Source organism: Oncorhynchus keta, chromosome 19 (assembly GCF_023373465.1).
Source record: "Oncorhynchus keta strain PuntledgeMale-10-30-2019 chromosome 19, Oket_V2, whole genome shotgun sequence".
NCBI classification, from domain to species: domain Eukaryota; kingdom Metazoa; phylum Chordata; class Actinopteri; order Salmoniformes; family Salmonidae; genus Oncorhynchus; species Oncorhynchus keta.
Window position 1 is genome coordinate 41484114 of NC_068439.1, and position 14089 is coordinate 41498202.

Sequence of the window (14089 nt, forward strand, 5' to 3'; positions counted from 1 at the left end):
TCATTTCTCTCAAACGTTGTTCTCAAATTTGTTTTACGTCCCTGTTAGTGAACATTTCTCCTTTGCCAAGATAATCCATCCTCCTGACAGGTGTGGCATATCAAGATGCTGATTAAACAGCATGATCATTACACAGGTGCACTACTCTAAAATCTGCAGTGCCACAGATCTCAAGTTCTGAGGGAGCGTGCAATTGGACTGCAGACTGCAGGAATGTCCACCAGAGCTGTTGCCTGAGAATTGAATGTTAATTTCTCTACCATTTGACGGTACTTCCAACCGGCATCACAACCGCAGACGTTGGGCGAGCGGTTTGCTGATTGTCAACGCAGTGAACAGAGTGGCCCATGGTGGCTGTGGAATTATGGTATGGGCATAAACTATGGACAACGAACATAATTGCATTTTATTGATTGCAATTTGAATGCACAGAGATACCATGACAAGTTATTGAGGCCCATTGTCGTGCCAATAAACTGCCACCATCACCTCATGTTTCAGCATGATAATGCACGGCCCCATGTAAGCAAGGATCTTTTTGTATACAATTCCTGGAAGCTGAAAATGTCCCAGTTCTTCCATGGCCTGCATACTCACCAGACATCTCACACATTGAGCATGTTTGGGATCCACACCCCTTCCTTTGAAGGCATCTGTAACCAACAGATGCATATCTATCTGTATTCCCAGTCATGTGAAATCCATCGATTTAGGGCCTAACGAATTTATTTCAATTAACTGATTTCCTTATATGAACTGTAACTCAGTCAAATCTTTGAAATTGTTGCATGTTGTGTTTTTATATTTTTGTTCAGTATATATATTTCCAGGTTATATCAACATGTCAAGAGTCCAACAGCAGTTTTAATACAGTGAAGAAATGGGTTTAGTTGTCCTTTGGTTCTGATGACCTTAAAAAGACATAAAGGGTCTGCTGACAACTAGCAGCGCATTCAGAGTTGGAACAGGATGATGGGGAAGAGCAGTTTGTTCTGTGATTGGTTGAAAGGGGGGCACTGTCAATTACAGAAGCTGTAGGTCTTGGAATGGAATGTCATGCTCTGTCCACTCTTGGGCTCGTGATACCCAATTATATACATTTTGTTTATGTGTCTGTGTAGGCGGTTATGGCAGCATGTCACCAAGTCACTGAAGGAGGGGAACATGGACGAGGCCACGGAACACAAGCATCGTCTAGAGGAGCGCCAGAGAAGGGAGGAGATGCAGAGAGCTGCAGATAACTCGCCCTGGACACCCACATATTTCAGCAAAAAGGTACCGTTCCAGGAGGAGGTTGAGCCGGGGTTAAATATAAAACTATATGTTCAATCGTATCCCTTACCTTGGTTGATCATACCTTTTTATCTGACTTTTTACCCTGCTTGTCTCTCTGGACCCATGAAGTGCTGGAGCTCGGCTCTTTGACCTAACCTGAAAGATAACGCCTGTGCGGAGGTCCCACATCCGGTTTTCAGCGGAAAAGGGAGCAAGGTTGAATGAGCTCTATCCCTGAAAACCGGATACATCTGGTTGTTGGTACCTCCACTAAGGGTGCTTTGTCCCAAGGTGCAGGAGCCCGGCTCCAGGTGAATCCGGCTCAATTTAACCACGGATGCTCATCTGGTTTTTGTGTCTTTGTTCTTGCCTTTTAGGGAGAAGGCTGGATCTACCACAATACTCTGTGGAAATCGCACTGGCACAAGAACCAGACTGCTCTAACAGAGTGCCTCTATCCCCCTAAATGAGGGACGAGGCCAGGGGAAGGATAATGATGGAACAGCGTATTGAGGGAGTGATGCCACTCTCTATTGGGACCTGAGATACTGACTCTTAATGACATGGACAAAGGACACACTCATGTGGATCAAGGTGCCAAAGTGGTTTCCACTTGAACTACGAGGGTGGGGGCGGGACAAATATAGATTTTTTTTTATAGTGTTCGAAGGTAGAGCGTTTCGATTTTTCACTTTGCCCAAGGCAATATTTTTTTTGCAAATGCACAGTATGATATGATTTGCCACCATTTTTTTTTGTACCAGTTGTGTTGACACAAATGGTCCATTTTGGTCCAATCGCCTTTATTTGTCACACAGCATCAGAATGCAATGGTAGAAGAATGCAGATGGCATCAGATCAGGAGTCCATTGCCGTGTTGGTGGAATACAACCGTGATCATGGCAGAGATGCGTTTGTGTTACATGAGTTCCCGTCCTGTTTTTAACAAATGCTGATGACTTAGAAGTAGCCGATTTCCTACCACTTTTCCATTCCACCCATCCTTATCCCATCCCGACCTTTGGAAGGAGTTTCGACCATTCCTGAACGGAGCGGACTGCCTCAGCTCTTCCATGCAAACAGATTTCCCATCACTCTCTTCCCCACTTATTGCGGTCGTAATACCACACCGTCGCCGTTTTTTTGCTTTAGGTTCCAACGGTCGTGTCGGACTGTCCATCTCCCGATTGGGGTCTTTCCTCCTTCCAGGGACGTGTCCTTAGGTTGGCATTGATGTCACATAATTAAGCTGGGGCTGTACCCAGCTCACGAACTCCTCATGCTAATATCTCAGTGGGCTGCCTCTGCATTGAATATGGATGAGGTGCACAGGAAGACACAACCACATTCTCACAGAGGGGCACCGTCTCTCCAGATGTCCTTCTGAATTATATTGTTGACAGGATATGAGGTACGGTGGTGGTGGAGGGGATGTTTTGGGTCATGCATAGCTATTATACGTTTACATTTTCACAAAATGTACTAACTGACGTACAGTATATACTGTGTATATATTTAGTTAAATACTATTATACAGTGCATTCGGAAAGTATTCAGACCCCTTGACTTTCTCCACAATTTGCAAAAATACCTGTTTTTGCTTTGTCGTTACGGGGTGTTGGGTGTAGATTATTTATTATGTTGATCCATTTTAAAATAAGGCTGTAATGGAACAAACGTTAGAGCCTTATTCTAAAATTGATTAAATAAAACAATTTCCTCATTGATCTACACACAACACCCCATAACGACAAAGCAAAAATTATTATTATTTTTTTTAAATGTTTGCAATTTTTTTAAACATACCTTATTTACATAAGTATTCTGACCGTTTGTAATGAGACTGGAAATGTAATGTGGAAAAAGGGGTCGGAATATTTCCAAATGCGCTGTATCTGATTGCCTTTATTATATTTATTATTCAGCCAAACAACTAATGGAACATCTTTGTTTTTAGTTTTCTCCATATTTTAGTCTTAGAATAGTGATCTAGATTATAGTGATAGTGATCTATATTCTCTGGTTGTGAAGTCATTTCAACCATCCATGACTATAGACTGTGTGTCTTGCAGCATTACATTGTAGTACTATCATGGTATCTCTATTAACGTCAGGATCTCCTTGCAGTCCAAATGAGAAAATCACCAGGGAGGAAAAGTAGCAGTCCAGTTTCTTGCAGCTACTGAGTAATTTGGAGAAGGGCCCGATTCCAACTTTTAAGAAATTGCGCATTTCTCACGCACACCTTTCCTACGCACTTCTCAATAGTTGGTATACTGACTTACCTTATGAAAGTGCCTACCGGGCTTTGCAGGTGTGGTTCCCTTGCACGCACTGAATAAATTAAACTGCTGAATTACCATCCCACTTCCTGGCCAACAGATGTTCTTGTGGAGTTTTCATTCAATAGGGTTTTCAATACATTAGCCATCCCTTTAAATACGGTGTGCCTTTTAGTTTGAATTTTGTCGAAAGACTCAATAGAATATATTGAGAGAACAGAATGTTAGAATGAAATGAACAGAACATTTGTCTCAGTTTCAGCACCAATTGGTCGATTTAAGAATACTCAGATCTTGTAGATTATTTAGGGTGGCAGGGTAGATTATTTGGGGCGGCAGGGTAGCCTAGTGGTTAGAGTGTTGGACTAGTAACCGAAAGGTTGCAAGTTCGAATCCCCGAGCTGACAAGGTACAAATCTGTCGTTCTGCCCCTGAACAGGCAGTTAACCCACTGTTCCTAGGCCGTCATTGAAAATAAGAATTGGTTCTTAACTGACTTGCCTAGTAAAATAAAGGTAAAATAAAAAAGTAAAATGTTTTTAAAATTATTTAGGGTTCGGAAAGTGTTTATGAATCATAAAAAACAGGTTTGGAGAGCCTTTACGCACGAAAGAAAGAACTGTGGTTTGAGTCATTCAGAAAATTGCCACATTCAGTTCTTTAACACAAGGTAATGTTGGAAGATTAAGTGTACATAGAATTGTAAGAGAGGGAAGTGCACAATAGTAGGCTATATACCTGATCAGTTCCGGCAATACTGTGATGACACAGCCAAGTATTGTGCCATTCGTTGGGTTCCAACTGTTACGATCGTTCCATAACGATTGAATTAGCCTACATGTCTTTTTTTTACTGTTACTAATGATCCACAGCAACAACCACATGGCCGTGACTAACAGTCAAACGTTTACTTACGGGCCCTTTCCAAAAATGCAGAGAGAAAATGATAAGAGTCCAAGGAATAAATAGAAGAAAATAATAACACAAGGAATGAATCGAATCAAATTGTATTTGTCACATACACATGGTTAGCAGACGTAAATGCGAGTGTAGCAAAATGCTTGTGCTTCTAGTTCCGACAGTGCAGTAATATCTAACAAATTCACAATGACTGACTTATACACACAAATGTAAAGAATAAGAATATGTACATATGGTGAGCGATGGCCGTGCGGCATAGGCAAGATGGTATAGAATACAGTATATACATATGAGATGAGTAATGTAGGATATGTAGACATTATTAAAGTGCCGTTACTTAAAGTGACTAGTAATACCTTTATTAAATATATTAAATTGGCCAGAGATTTGAGTGTGTATGTTGGCAGCAGCCACTCAATGTTTGTGATGGCTGTTTTAACAGTCTGATGGCCTTGAGATAGAAGCTGTTTTTCAGTCTCGCTCCCAGCTTTGATGCACCTGTACTGACCTCGCCTTCTGGATGATAGTGGGGTGAACAGACAGACAGTGGCTCGGGTGGTTGTTGTCCTTGATGATCTTTTTGGCCTTCCTGTGACATCAGGTGGTGTAGGTGTCCTGGAGGGCAGGTAGTCGGGGGATTGTGGAGGCCAGGTCATCTGATGCAGCACTCCATCTTGGTAAAATAGCCCTTACCCAGCCTGAAGGTGTGTTGGGTCATTGTCCTGTTGAAAAACAAATGATAGTGGGACTAAGTACAAACCAAATGGGATGGCGTGTTGCTGCAGAATGCTGTGGTAGCCATGCTGGTTAATCGTGCCTTGATTTCTAAATAAGTCAGCGTCACCAGCAAAGCACCCCCACACCGCCTCCTCCGAATGTGTATTTCCAACTGTATGGAGCATGGAGATCTGTTCACCCACGTGTCTCATAAAGACAAGGATGTTGGAACCAAAAATCTCCAATTTGGACTCCAGACCAAAGGACAAATTTCCACTGGTCTAATGTCCATTGCTCGTGTTTCTTGGCCCAAGCAAGTCTCTTCATCTTATCGGTGTCCTTTAGTAGTGGTTTCCTTTGTAGCAATTCAACCATGAAGGCCTGATTGACATCGTCTCCTCTGAACAGTTGATGTTGAGATGCATCTGTTACTTGAACTCTGCGAAGCATTTATTTGGGCTGTAATTTGAGGCTGGTAACTTTAATGAACTTATCCTCTGCAGCAGAGAACTCTGGTTCTTCCATTCCTGTGGCGGTCCTCATGAGACAGTTTCATCATAGCGCTTGATGGTTTTTGCGACTGCGCTTGAAGAAATGTTCAAAGTTCTTGACATTTTTTGTATTGACTGACCTTCATGTAATGGACTGTCATTTCGCAATGCTTATTTGAGCTGTTCTTGCCACAAGGCTGACTTCCAAACTGAAATGCATTCCAGGTGACTACCTCATGAAGCTGGTTGAGAGAATGCCTTGACAGCTTTGCACACTCTTGGCAAAGGGTGGCTACTTGAAGATTCTAAAATATATTTTGATTTGTTTAACAAATGTAATCAGTGTCATTTCATAGATTTGAAATCACTATTCTAGAAAATAATAAAAACCCTTTTGACTGATAGTGTACCTCCGCTTTTTCGATCTCCACCCCAAATGAATAGCAGGTGAATAGAAAGCTAGTCTAATACTTAAGTTCAAGGTCAGAATACAAAGTGCATAAAAAAAGGAATAACGTTCCATTTACAAGCGCTTAATTAACTTGGGTTGGAATCGGGCCCCAATTGTGTTCTTGAATTACTAGGGATCGTGACCAGAACTACTGGAAATAATCAGATGCATGATTTTGATTAGAGTCCCCAGCACACCGAACTCAAGACAAGCGCAGGTATTGATACAGTCAATATACATGATCACTGTCTGATGGGACTGGCGTTTCCAAAACAGGATAGTGACTGTGGCTTATTTGGAAGGATCTGCTCACAAATAGATATTATGAATGTGTGTACATTAATAAACATTTCACTGCAATGTATCCAAGAGCTTGAACCAAACTTCACTTGGATAAAAAAAAAAAACCTATGCAACACCATTTAACATACACGACATGGACAAAATTGTGGATTTGGCTTTTTTAGCCCAACCCGTTGCTGACTGGTATAATATTGAGCACACAGCCACGCAATCTCTATAGACAAGCATAGGCAGTAGTAGAATGGCTTGTACTCAGTGACTTTCAACGTGGTACTGTCGTAGGATGCCACCTTTCCAACAAGTCAGTTCACCAAATTTCTGTCCTGCTAGAGCTGCCCCTGTGAAGTGGAAACGTCTAGGAGCAACAACGGCTCAGCCGCAAAGTGGTAGGCCACACAAGCTCTGTCCTTGGTAGCAACACACACTACAGAGTCCCACACTGCCTCTGGATGCAATGTCAGCACAAGAACTGTTCGTCGGGAGCTTCATGGTTTCCATGGCCTAGCAGTCGCACACAAGCCTACGATCACCATGCGCAATGCCAAGCGTCAGCTGGAGTGGTGTAAAGCTCGCCACCATTGGACTCTGGAGTGATGAATCACGTTTCTCTATCTGGCAGTGCGACAGACGAATCTGGGTTTGCCAGGAGAATACCCGCCGAAATGCAGTGTCAACTAAAGTTTGGTGGGGGTGTTATTCTTGGTTCGAGCTAGTTCTTCCAGCGAAGGGAAATCTTAACGCTACAGAATACATTGACATTCTAAATGATTCTGTGCTTCCAACTTTGTTCACCATGACAATGCCTCCGTGCACAAAGCGAGGTCCATACAGAAATGGTTTTGTCGAGATCAGTGTGGAAGAACTTGTGGCCTGCACAGAGCCCTGAACTCAATCCCATTGAACACCTTTAGGATGAATTGGAACGCTGACTGATTAGCCACACCTAATATCAGTGCCTGACTAATGCTCGTGGCTTAAGTCCCCGCAGCAATGCTACAACATCTAGTGAGGGGAAAAAATCCTGGAGGCTGTTATAGCAGCAAAGGGAGGAGGGGAGGAGGCTGTTATAGCAGCAAAGGGAGGAGGGGAGGAGGCTGTTATAGCAGCAAAGGGAGGAGGGGAGGAGGCTGTTATAGCAGCAAAGGGAGGAGGGGAGTCCATATTAATGCCCATGATTTTGGATTGAGATGTTCAATGAGCACCTGTCCACATGCTTTTGGCCATGGAGTGTAGGTTGAATAGGGTAGGGATTGGGACATTGTCTTGTTCTAAAAAAAAATGTGCCCTGGCAATCACAATAAGCCTCTGTTGTCATAAGACGTTAAACTCTCCCAAGTAACGAGTCAGTAAATGAAAATACAGAACAGCTGTAATTTGAAAGCTAGTGCTGCCATCGTGTGGTACATTTACATTCTCTGAACCCTCAGTTTACAGCGCCCTCCACTAATATATATACCCTCTGTAAATATGTCTGCTGTTTATCCGCTTGGTCTTTCATTCAAAATATTCACAAAATCTAACCTTTTAATTGAAGTAAAATGGTAGAGAAATATTTATTTTATTTCACAATTTTTCTACAACACACGTGCCACAATTATTGGCACCCATAGAAATCCTTGAGTAAAATCCAACTGAAGCATATTTCTATTTTACTTTAAGTTCACCTGAGTGATTAGGAGCACAAGTGATAAGCCATGCCTTTGTTTCAGTGGGGTATAAATGTGACACACAGGCCAAGTTCCCATAGCCATCCATCACTATGGGAATGACACGAGAATACAGTAAATGTGTGACAAAAGGCTACGATCAGACGCCACCTACATAACCACAAGCTGCTTGGGATGGTTGCCATAAACAAATCCTTTGCTGTCAAACTCAAGTAACTGCGGAACGTTACTGGAACTTTCAATGGGACCGGGTTCTATGGTCAGATGAGAGCGTAGGCAGAAAGATGGCCATGCAGAAAAGGACCTCATCCCCACTGTGAAGTATATTGGATGTTGTGGGGCAGTTTTACTTCCAAAGACCCTGGACAACGTGTTAGGATACATATCATGGCAGATATTAAAACAAAACCTGACTGCCTGTTAGGAAGCTTAAACTGGGCCTTGGTGGGAGCTTCCAGCAGGACAATGATCCAAAGCACACCTCAAAATCAACACAACAATGGTTCACTGACCACAGAATCAAGGTTTTGCCATGGTCGTCCCAGTCCGCTGACCTAAACGCCGTAGAAAACCTGTGGGATGAGCTGAAGATGAGTCCACAAGCGTGGACCTTGGAATCTGAAGGACCTGGAGAGATTCTGCATGGAGGGATGGTCTCATATCTTGCCATGTGTTCACCAACCTCATTACACATTATAGGAGAAGACTCAGTGCAGTGAGGTTGCACAAAGTATTAAATGAAATGTGTGCCACAATTTGAGATTTGTTTTATGATAATTAACATTTTAAAAATACTTTCAATTGGTTGACTTTAATAAAAAGGTTATATTTTTTTGGTTGAATGAAAGACCAAGAGGATAAACAAAGGTATTTGATCATATTTACCAAAGGGTGCCAATATTAGTGGAGGGCACTGTATACCCAGGCCTTTCACTGTTATAGATGAGAGAATTCCATGTAAAAAGGTGTCTTTTGTGCTTTAGAATGCATTTCCATTGTATTGCGCTTTAAAAAGTGGCCTTGTAATTCCCGTCTCACTGAATACATGCATTTCCTGGAATTGCCTGAAGCCTCTGATCAACTTTAGTAAAAGCAGCCCCCCAAAAACCTAAGATACTTCAGGCAAACACCTTACAATGATTGTGTTACTATCGGGATAGTGAATAATTTGAGGACCAATTCTTCTTACAAAGTTGAATCTTTTATTTACTCTACATTTAAACATGTTAACTTGGAAGGTGAGGGGGACCAGGGTTGTTAGATTTAAAAATAAAATTTAAAAATAAAAATCAATGTAGTGGTGTGGCAGAGCGAGGAAGAGAAGGCATTGAGAACCCAGAAGAGAAGGAACTAGTCCACCATCCCCAATAAAACCAGACATAATAAACAAGGTAACAAGAGGGCGAACAACCTGTACACTTTCTATATCACATTAAGGCTCAATCCAATCCCTTCGTCTCCTCACACACATTGAAAATCTCTGATATAAGCAGTTTAACATAAGTTTCTCGAGTGTGTGTTTGAGCAAGGTCGATATGACGTATGGAGGGCCATTAAGTGAAAGCAGTGACAATGCAGTCTCTCAGAGAAGCTCAAGAGACACGAACAGCGCCATTTTTAATATCCAAAAAGGTGAAATGACATCACTTCTGCGTTTAAAGGAAACGCAAAATAAGTATCAAACAAAAGAGGTAAACTGTTGAGTGATTGAAGATGTCAATTAAATAAAAACTCTGTATTCCTAGAAAGTTTATGTGTAGACCATCTGATGCATCACCCCCCCCAAACATACGATCCTTCAGTGTTCAACACAGGTTTTTAACAACAGGCCCAGTAGTGTTAACAGAGGGCACCACTGCTTTGTCCACTCACTGGCAGCCATCTTCAACACTTCCCTGCATTACCCTACTCTTGGCTACATTAACTCAACAGCATAAACATGTGTACGTGGGCAGGCAAAAATGACTATGAGAAGACAGATGGACATACTAACGTGGTGACGAAGAGACCAGCAACGAGGCAATAGGCTCGCAGGGTGGAGGCCTCTTTATTAAATCAAAACTTTTTTTTAAATATAGAATTGCTTACATTTTTAAACCTAGCAGCAGAATATACAATCTAAGCAATTTCCGGGGGGGGGGTTTTCTTAAATTCACATTCATTTTAAACAAAATCTCAAGTCCCTCCTAAGGAGAATTATTGCATTCACTGTTCTAGCTGCTGCCAGAAAAATACATCACAACAAAGTAAAGAGAAGAAATCTGCGTATTTAAAAAAAAATCACCACAAGAATCCAATATATTACAACCCTATCAGACATTTTCTTTACATAACATATTTACATATTAGGCCTTTTATTTCCTAAAGAATTGTCTCGGTAACCACAAATTAGGGCCAAAACAAAGTAATGATTAAAAGTAACCATCAGAAGTAAATCAGCTGGGCCTAGACAGTGGAATTCCTCCGTACGCGTGTCAGGAAAATGTCCTCAATTCCAATGCTTCCTCACCCTCACAAAAGAAACATGTTTACATGTGCCAAGGAGCTAAATCAAGGGCTCTTTGGTGCAATTGCTCCCAGCCTCCTCAGTTTCCTTTCTTTGTTTTGTCCCCCTCTCTAGAATAACAGTTAAATGTACCACAAAATGTACGCTCACCCCGGTTTCAGCAGCTCAGTGCCTTGCCACACATTCAAGTACAAAGAAGAAGAAAAGAGCATGACAAAAGATCCTCTGGATAAAACGGACAAAGGTTCTGGGGCTAGCCAGACATGACACTTCACCCTCCCCACCACAGGGGGTGCTGCGCTCAGAGGACTAGCCCTCGAGGCTAAGTGCTCGCATTCCATACAATGGGCATTCTTTTTCATTGGTAGTTTTCTTAGCTAGTTATTTTTTATTTATTTTTGTGTCGTGTCCATCTTCATTGTTTCTTGTTTAGTTTCTTGCCTTTCTTCAGGACCAGCTTATTCCTGATGTGTCCTCGCTTCCTCTTAGCAGTCTGTGCAATAAAACAAACTTGATTTACAAATCAATTTTCAATTTGCAACTTGTTCCTACATATCTACTCATCTGAATTGGAGCACACATTAACAGTATGAAATAAAAGTGAGTCGGCTCACATTTGATGAACATTTCCTTTCGGTGGCTAAAATTTGAGAACAATATGTAAACTCACTCCGCCAGTATCAGATGTCTTACATTCATTAGCACAATGAATGCTGAGAGACATGGAAGCCTTGTACCTTTTTGGCGGTGTACTTCTGCCTGGGCACGATGCTGCGGAGCTTGTGCTCCAGCGGCTCCCTGTTCTCCAGCTTCTTCACCTTGTAGATGCGCACCAGCCAGTGCTCCGAAGTGAACGCCTCCTCTAGGTGCTTGAACTTGATGTCCTTGTTGCCGATCTCGGCGTTGCGGGTGCGGTCGAACCCAGGCGGTGTCCGGAAGTCCAGCTGAGAGATAAGGACAGCAGTAGGTGGGGTTGAGGGTGTTGACGAGGTCAGCTACTGACTGAGCAAAAGTGAGTATGGTGCTTGTGTAAAGGTTGATTCTACCTTCAAACAAGTGCTGTTTTTCATCTTACTTCATTATCAGGCTCTTTCCCTGCTCTTTTAAATCTGTACATCACCTATCCCTCCCTCCACCTGATAACTAATTATGTCTTTCCAATCTTGTCCTAGTCACTTCCTCAAAACCAATCTCTTCCCTTGCCTTTATCCTGCTCTAAACCCATCTCTCCATCTCCTCCATGGGTTAAGCCATGAGACAGAACTCTGCTTGCCTGGCTGTCTCTGGACACTACTGAAGCAGCCCACTGATCCTTCCTCCTCTTCACTGAGCTGCTGGCCAGGCAACACGCAGCTCCCTTTAAGTACCTGGCAGCTCTTCTCGCTCATATCTCGCCTGTACCTGCCAAAAGCCTGTGCATCTGAGCGCTTTCCCTCCCACGCTTCTGTCAGCACGTCCTTAAGCCCCTCTCTCGTCCGTCAGTGCTTACCGTAGCCTACTTTAGCTTCAAGTATTTCCCCACCGCTCACCTGCATCTCGCCGAAGCGGTAGTAGGACATCTTGTACATAAGGCAGTTGAGCAGGACAGGCGAGCCGGCCTTGTCCACACGGAACTCTCCCTGAGGGGTGAAGTAGTCACTCTCCTGAAGGGCACAAGGAGGGAAGAAGGCAGTGAGAGTGAGACACTTGGGGGTTCAGACCAAATCCCACATTTCTTCGAGGATACTTATTGATCTCATCAAATAGAGACTGCACTTAACAGCGGAATAAAAACTGAAACACTTTGCCAAATTGCCGTCTACGATATGACGCAGTCTTACAACCCTCAATAGTTCAGTTAATCTCTTTGACATTCAAACCCGCATGGGGAAATAAATACCTTAACAAATCTGCATTGGATATCGGACACTTTATTCAACGACCAAGTGTCATTGTCTAAAATAAACATTGCTAGGAACAGCAATGTCCTTGGGTTTGTTCCAGACTGATAGATTGAAGTGTTTACCCAGGTTTCTCAGCATAACAAAAAGGATCATAAATAGGAGTGAATGAAGGGCCCTTCTGTATCGTGTTGCAGTCTCAACCAGGCACTCACCCGAATGTCCTTGGGATGCTCTCCCTCCGCTATCCTGACCATCCACAGGAACTTGTTGATGTCGTCGCCCGAGTAACCAATCACGCCCCCGAAGATGATCAGCACGTAGTCCACGTCCAGACTCCTCATGATCTCGTACGCGGCACTCTCATTGGACGACATGGCTTTGCCCACCTACAGAAGAGAGAGGGAAGAACGGGAGTTTGTACAGAGGAGAAAGGGAGAGAGCAGAGGAAAGAAGAGATGCAGGTATATAGAGATGGTGGGAAAATGAGAGGGCGGTATAAGACTAAAAAAGTAAGTACTTGCTTTTCAAAGTCGTTGCTGGCTCTGGGAAAATCAATCAAGTCATAAGAGCAAAAATAATCCCACACATTACTGCAGCTCCTACAAGTAAATGTATTGAGAAAGGTGAGAGCCAAGAAGCTGATCTACTTTGGAGCATGAGGTCTGCGTTGACTCGAAAACCCTCAAATCTTCAAACCTCCCCAATGCCCCCTTTTGATGTGTGACTCACCAGTGCTATATGACTGTTATTCCATGTGTTGTTGTCCACTAGGGTGGTTCGATTAGCCATGCCTGCTATCTGGTAGCCATAGTCCCACCAAGACATAACCCTCGCGTGCTCGTCTGTGTTCTGCCTCAGCCAATAGTAGGCCTCCCTGAAGTCATCCAGGATGTTCCTCGTCCTGTGGGGAGTGACAGAGTTGACGAGATACGGAAAGGACAGTAACAGGAAGGACAGCCAGGCAAACATTGGTTTGGTAACTTATGTGATCTATGAGACAGGGATGACGCAAATTGTATCTACTAATGTTCCCTTGAATATTTTCAGCACCGAGCAAATTTCAGGTCTGCTGAGAGAACGTGAACATTGTGAAAAGTCTGTGCAACTTCCAGCGTGTGTTTACTGTGAACACTGAGGCTGTACCCGCTTTAAATGACAGTTTTAACAGTTGCCAAGTAGGCTACTCTGGCTATCTGATCATAACGTAGACCTACCAGAGTGGCCTACCATCAAAAACAAATCCCATAACATTTGAACATCTGTCATTCAGTCTACAGTAGCAGCCAATGTGTGGTGTCCAATGTAGGCCTACTTTCCATGAGACTTTTGGAAAAAAACACCACTAGGGCTTGGCATTAAAACTTCTTATGGCTTGAATCCCGCTAACGGGATCGATATGACAACAGCCAGTGAAATTAAAATTCCTCAAACATACAAGTATTTTAAAGATAAACTTGTTGTTAATCCCACCACAGTGTCTGATTTCAAAAAGGCTTTTTCTTTTAATGACAAAAGCACACCAAATTATTATGACAGGTCTGCACATAGTCACAGAAAAACAGCCATTTTTCCAGCCAAAGAGAGGAGTCACAA

The 14089-nt window shown here is 42.8% G+C and overlaps 2 protein-coding genes across 6 annotated transcripts in view; one reads left to right on the forward strand and one right to left on the reverse strand.

Moving 5' to 3' along the window:
* The window catches only part of LOC118397694 (oxysterol-binding protein-related protein 10-like), a 100715-nt gene extending 97059 nt beyond the window's left edge, over positions 1-3656 (forward strand). For all 4 annotated transcript variants that reach the window (XM_052470590.1, XM_052470589.1, XM_052470591.1 and 1 more), the window contains 2 exons: positions 1122-1275; positions 1653-3656. In XM_052470590.1, the coding sequence (XP_052326550.1) occupies positions 1122-1275; positions 1653-1745 (247 nt within the window). In that variant the 3' untranslated portion in view covers positions 1746-3656. The remainder of the gene's footprint in view (positions 1-1121; positions 1276-1652) is intronic.
* An 892-nt stretch (positions 3657-4548) lies between these two features.
* LOC118398316 (dolichyl-diphosphooligosaccharide--protein glycosyltransferase subunit STT3B-like) overlaps positions 4549-14089 on the reverse strand; it is a 96129-nt gene continuing 86588 nt past the window's right edge. Inside the window, exons 12-16 of one of the 2 annotated variants that reach the window (XM_052470593.1) lie at positions 13226-13397; positions 12709-12882; positions 12143-12256; positions 11351-11557; positions 4549-5200 (exon numbers count right to left, since the gene is read on the reverse strand). In XM_052470593.1, coding sequence (XP_052326553.1) covers positions 5168-5200; positions 11351-11557; positions 12143-12256; positions 12709-12882; positions 13226-13397 — 700 coding nt within the window. In that variant the 3' untranslated portion in view covers positions 4549-5167. Of the gene's footprint in view, positions 5201-9286; positions 11107-11350; positions 11558-12142; positions 12257-12708; positions 12883-13225; positions 13398-14089 lie in introns of those variants that run through there. The other variant, XM_035793526.2, reaches the window with a different exon arrangement.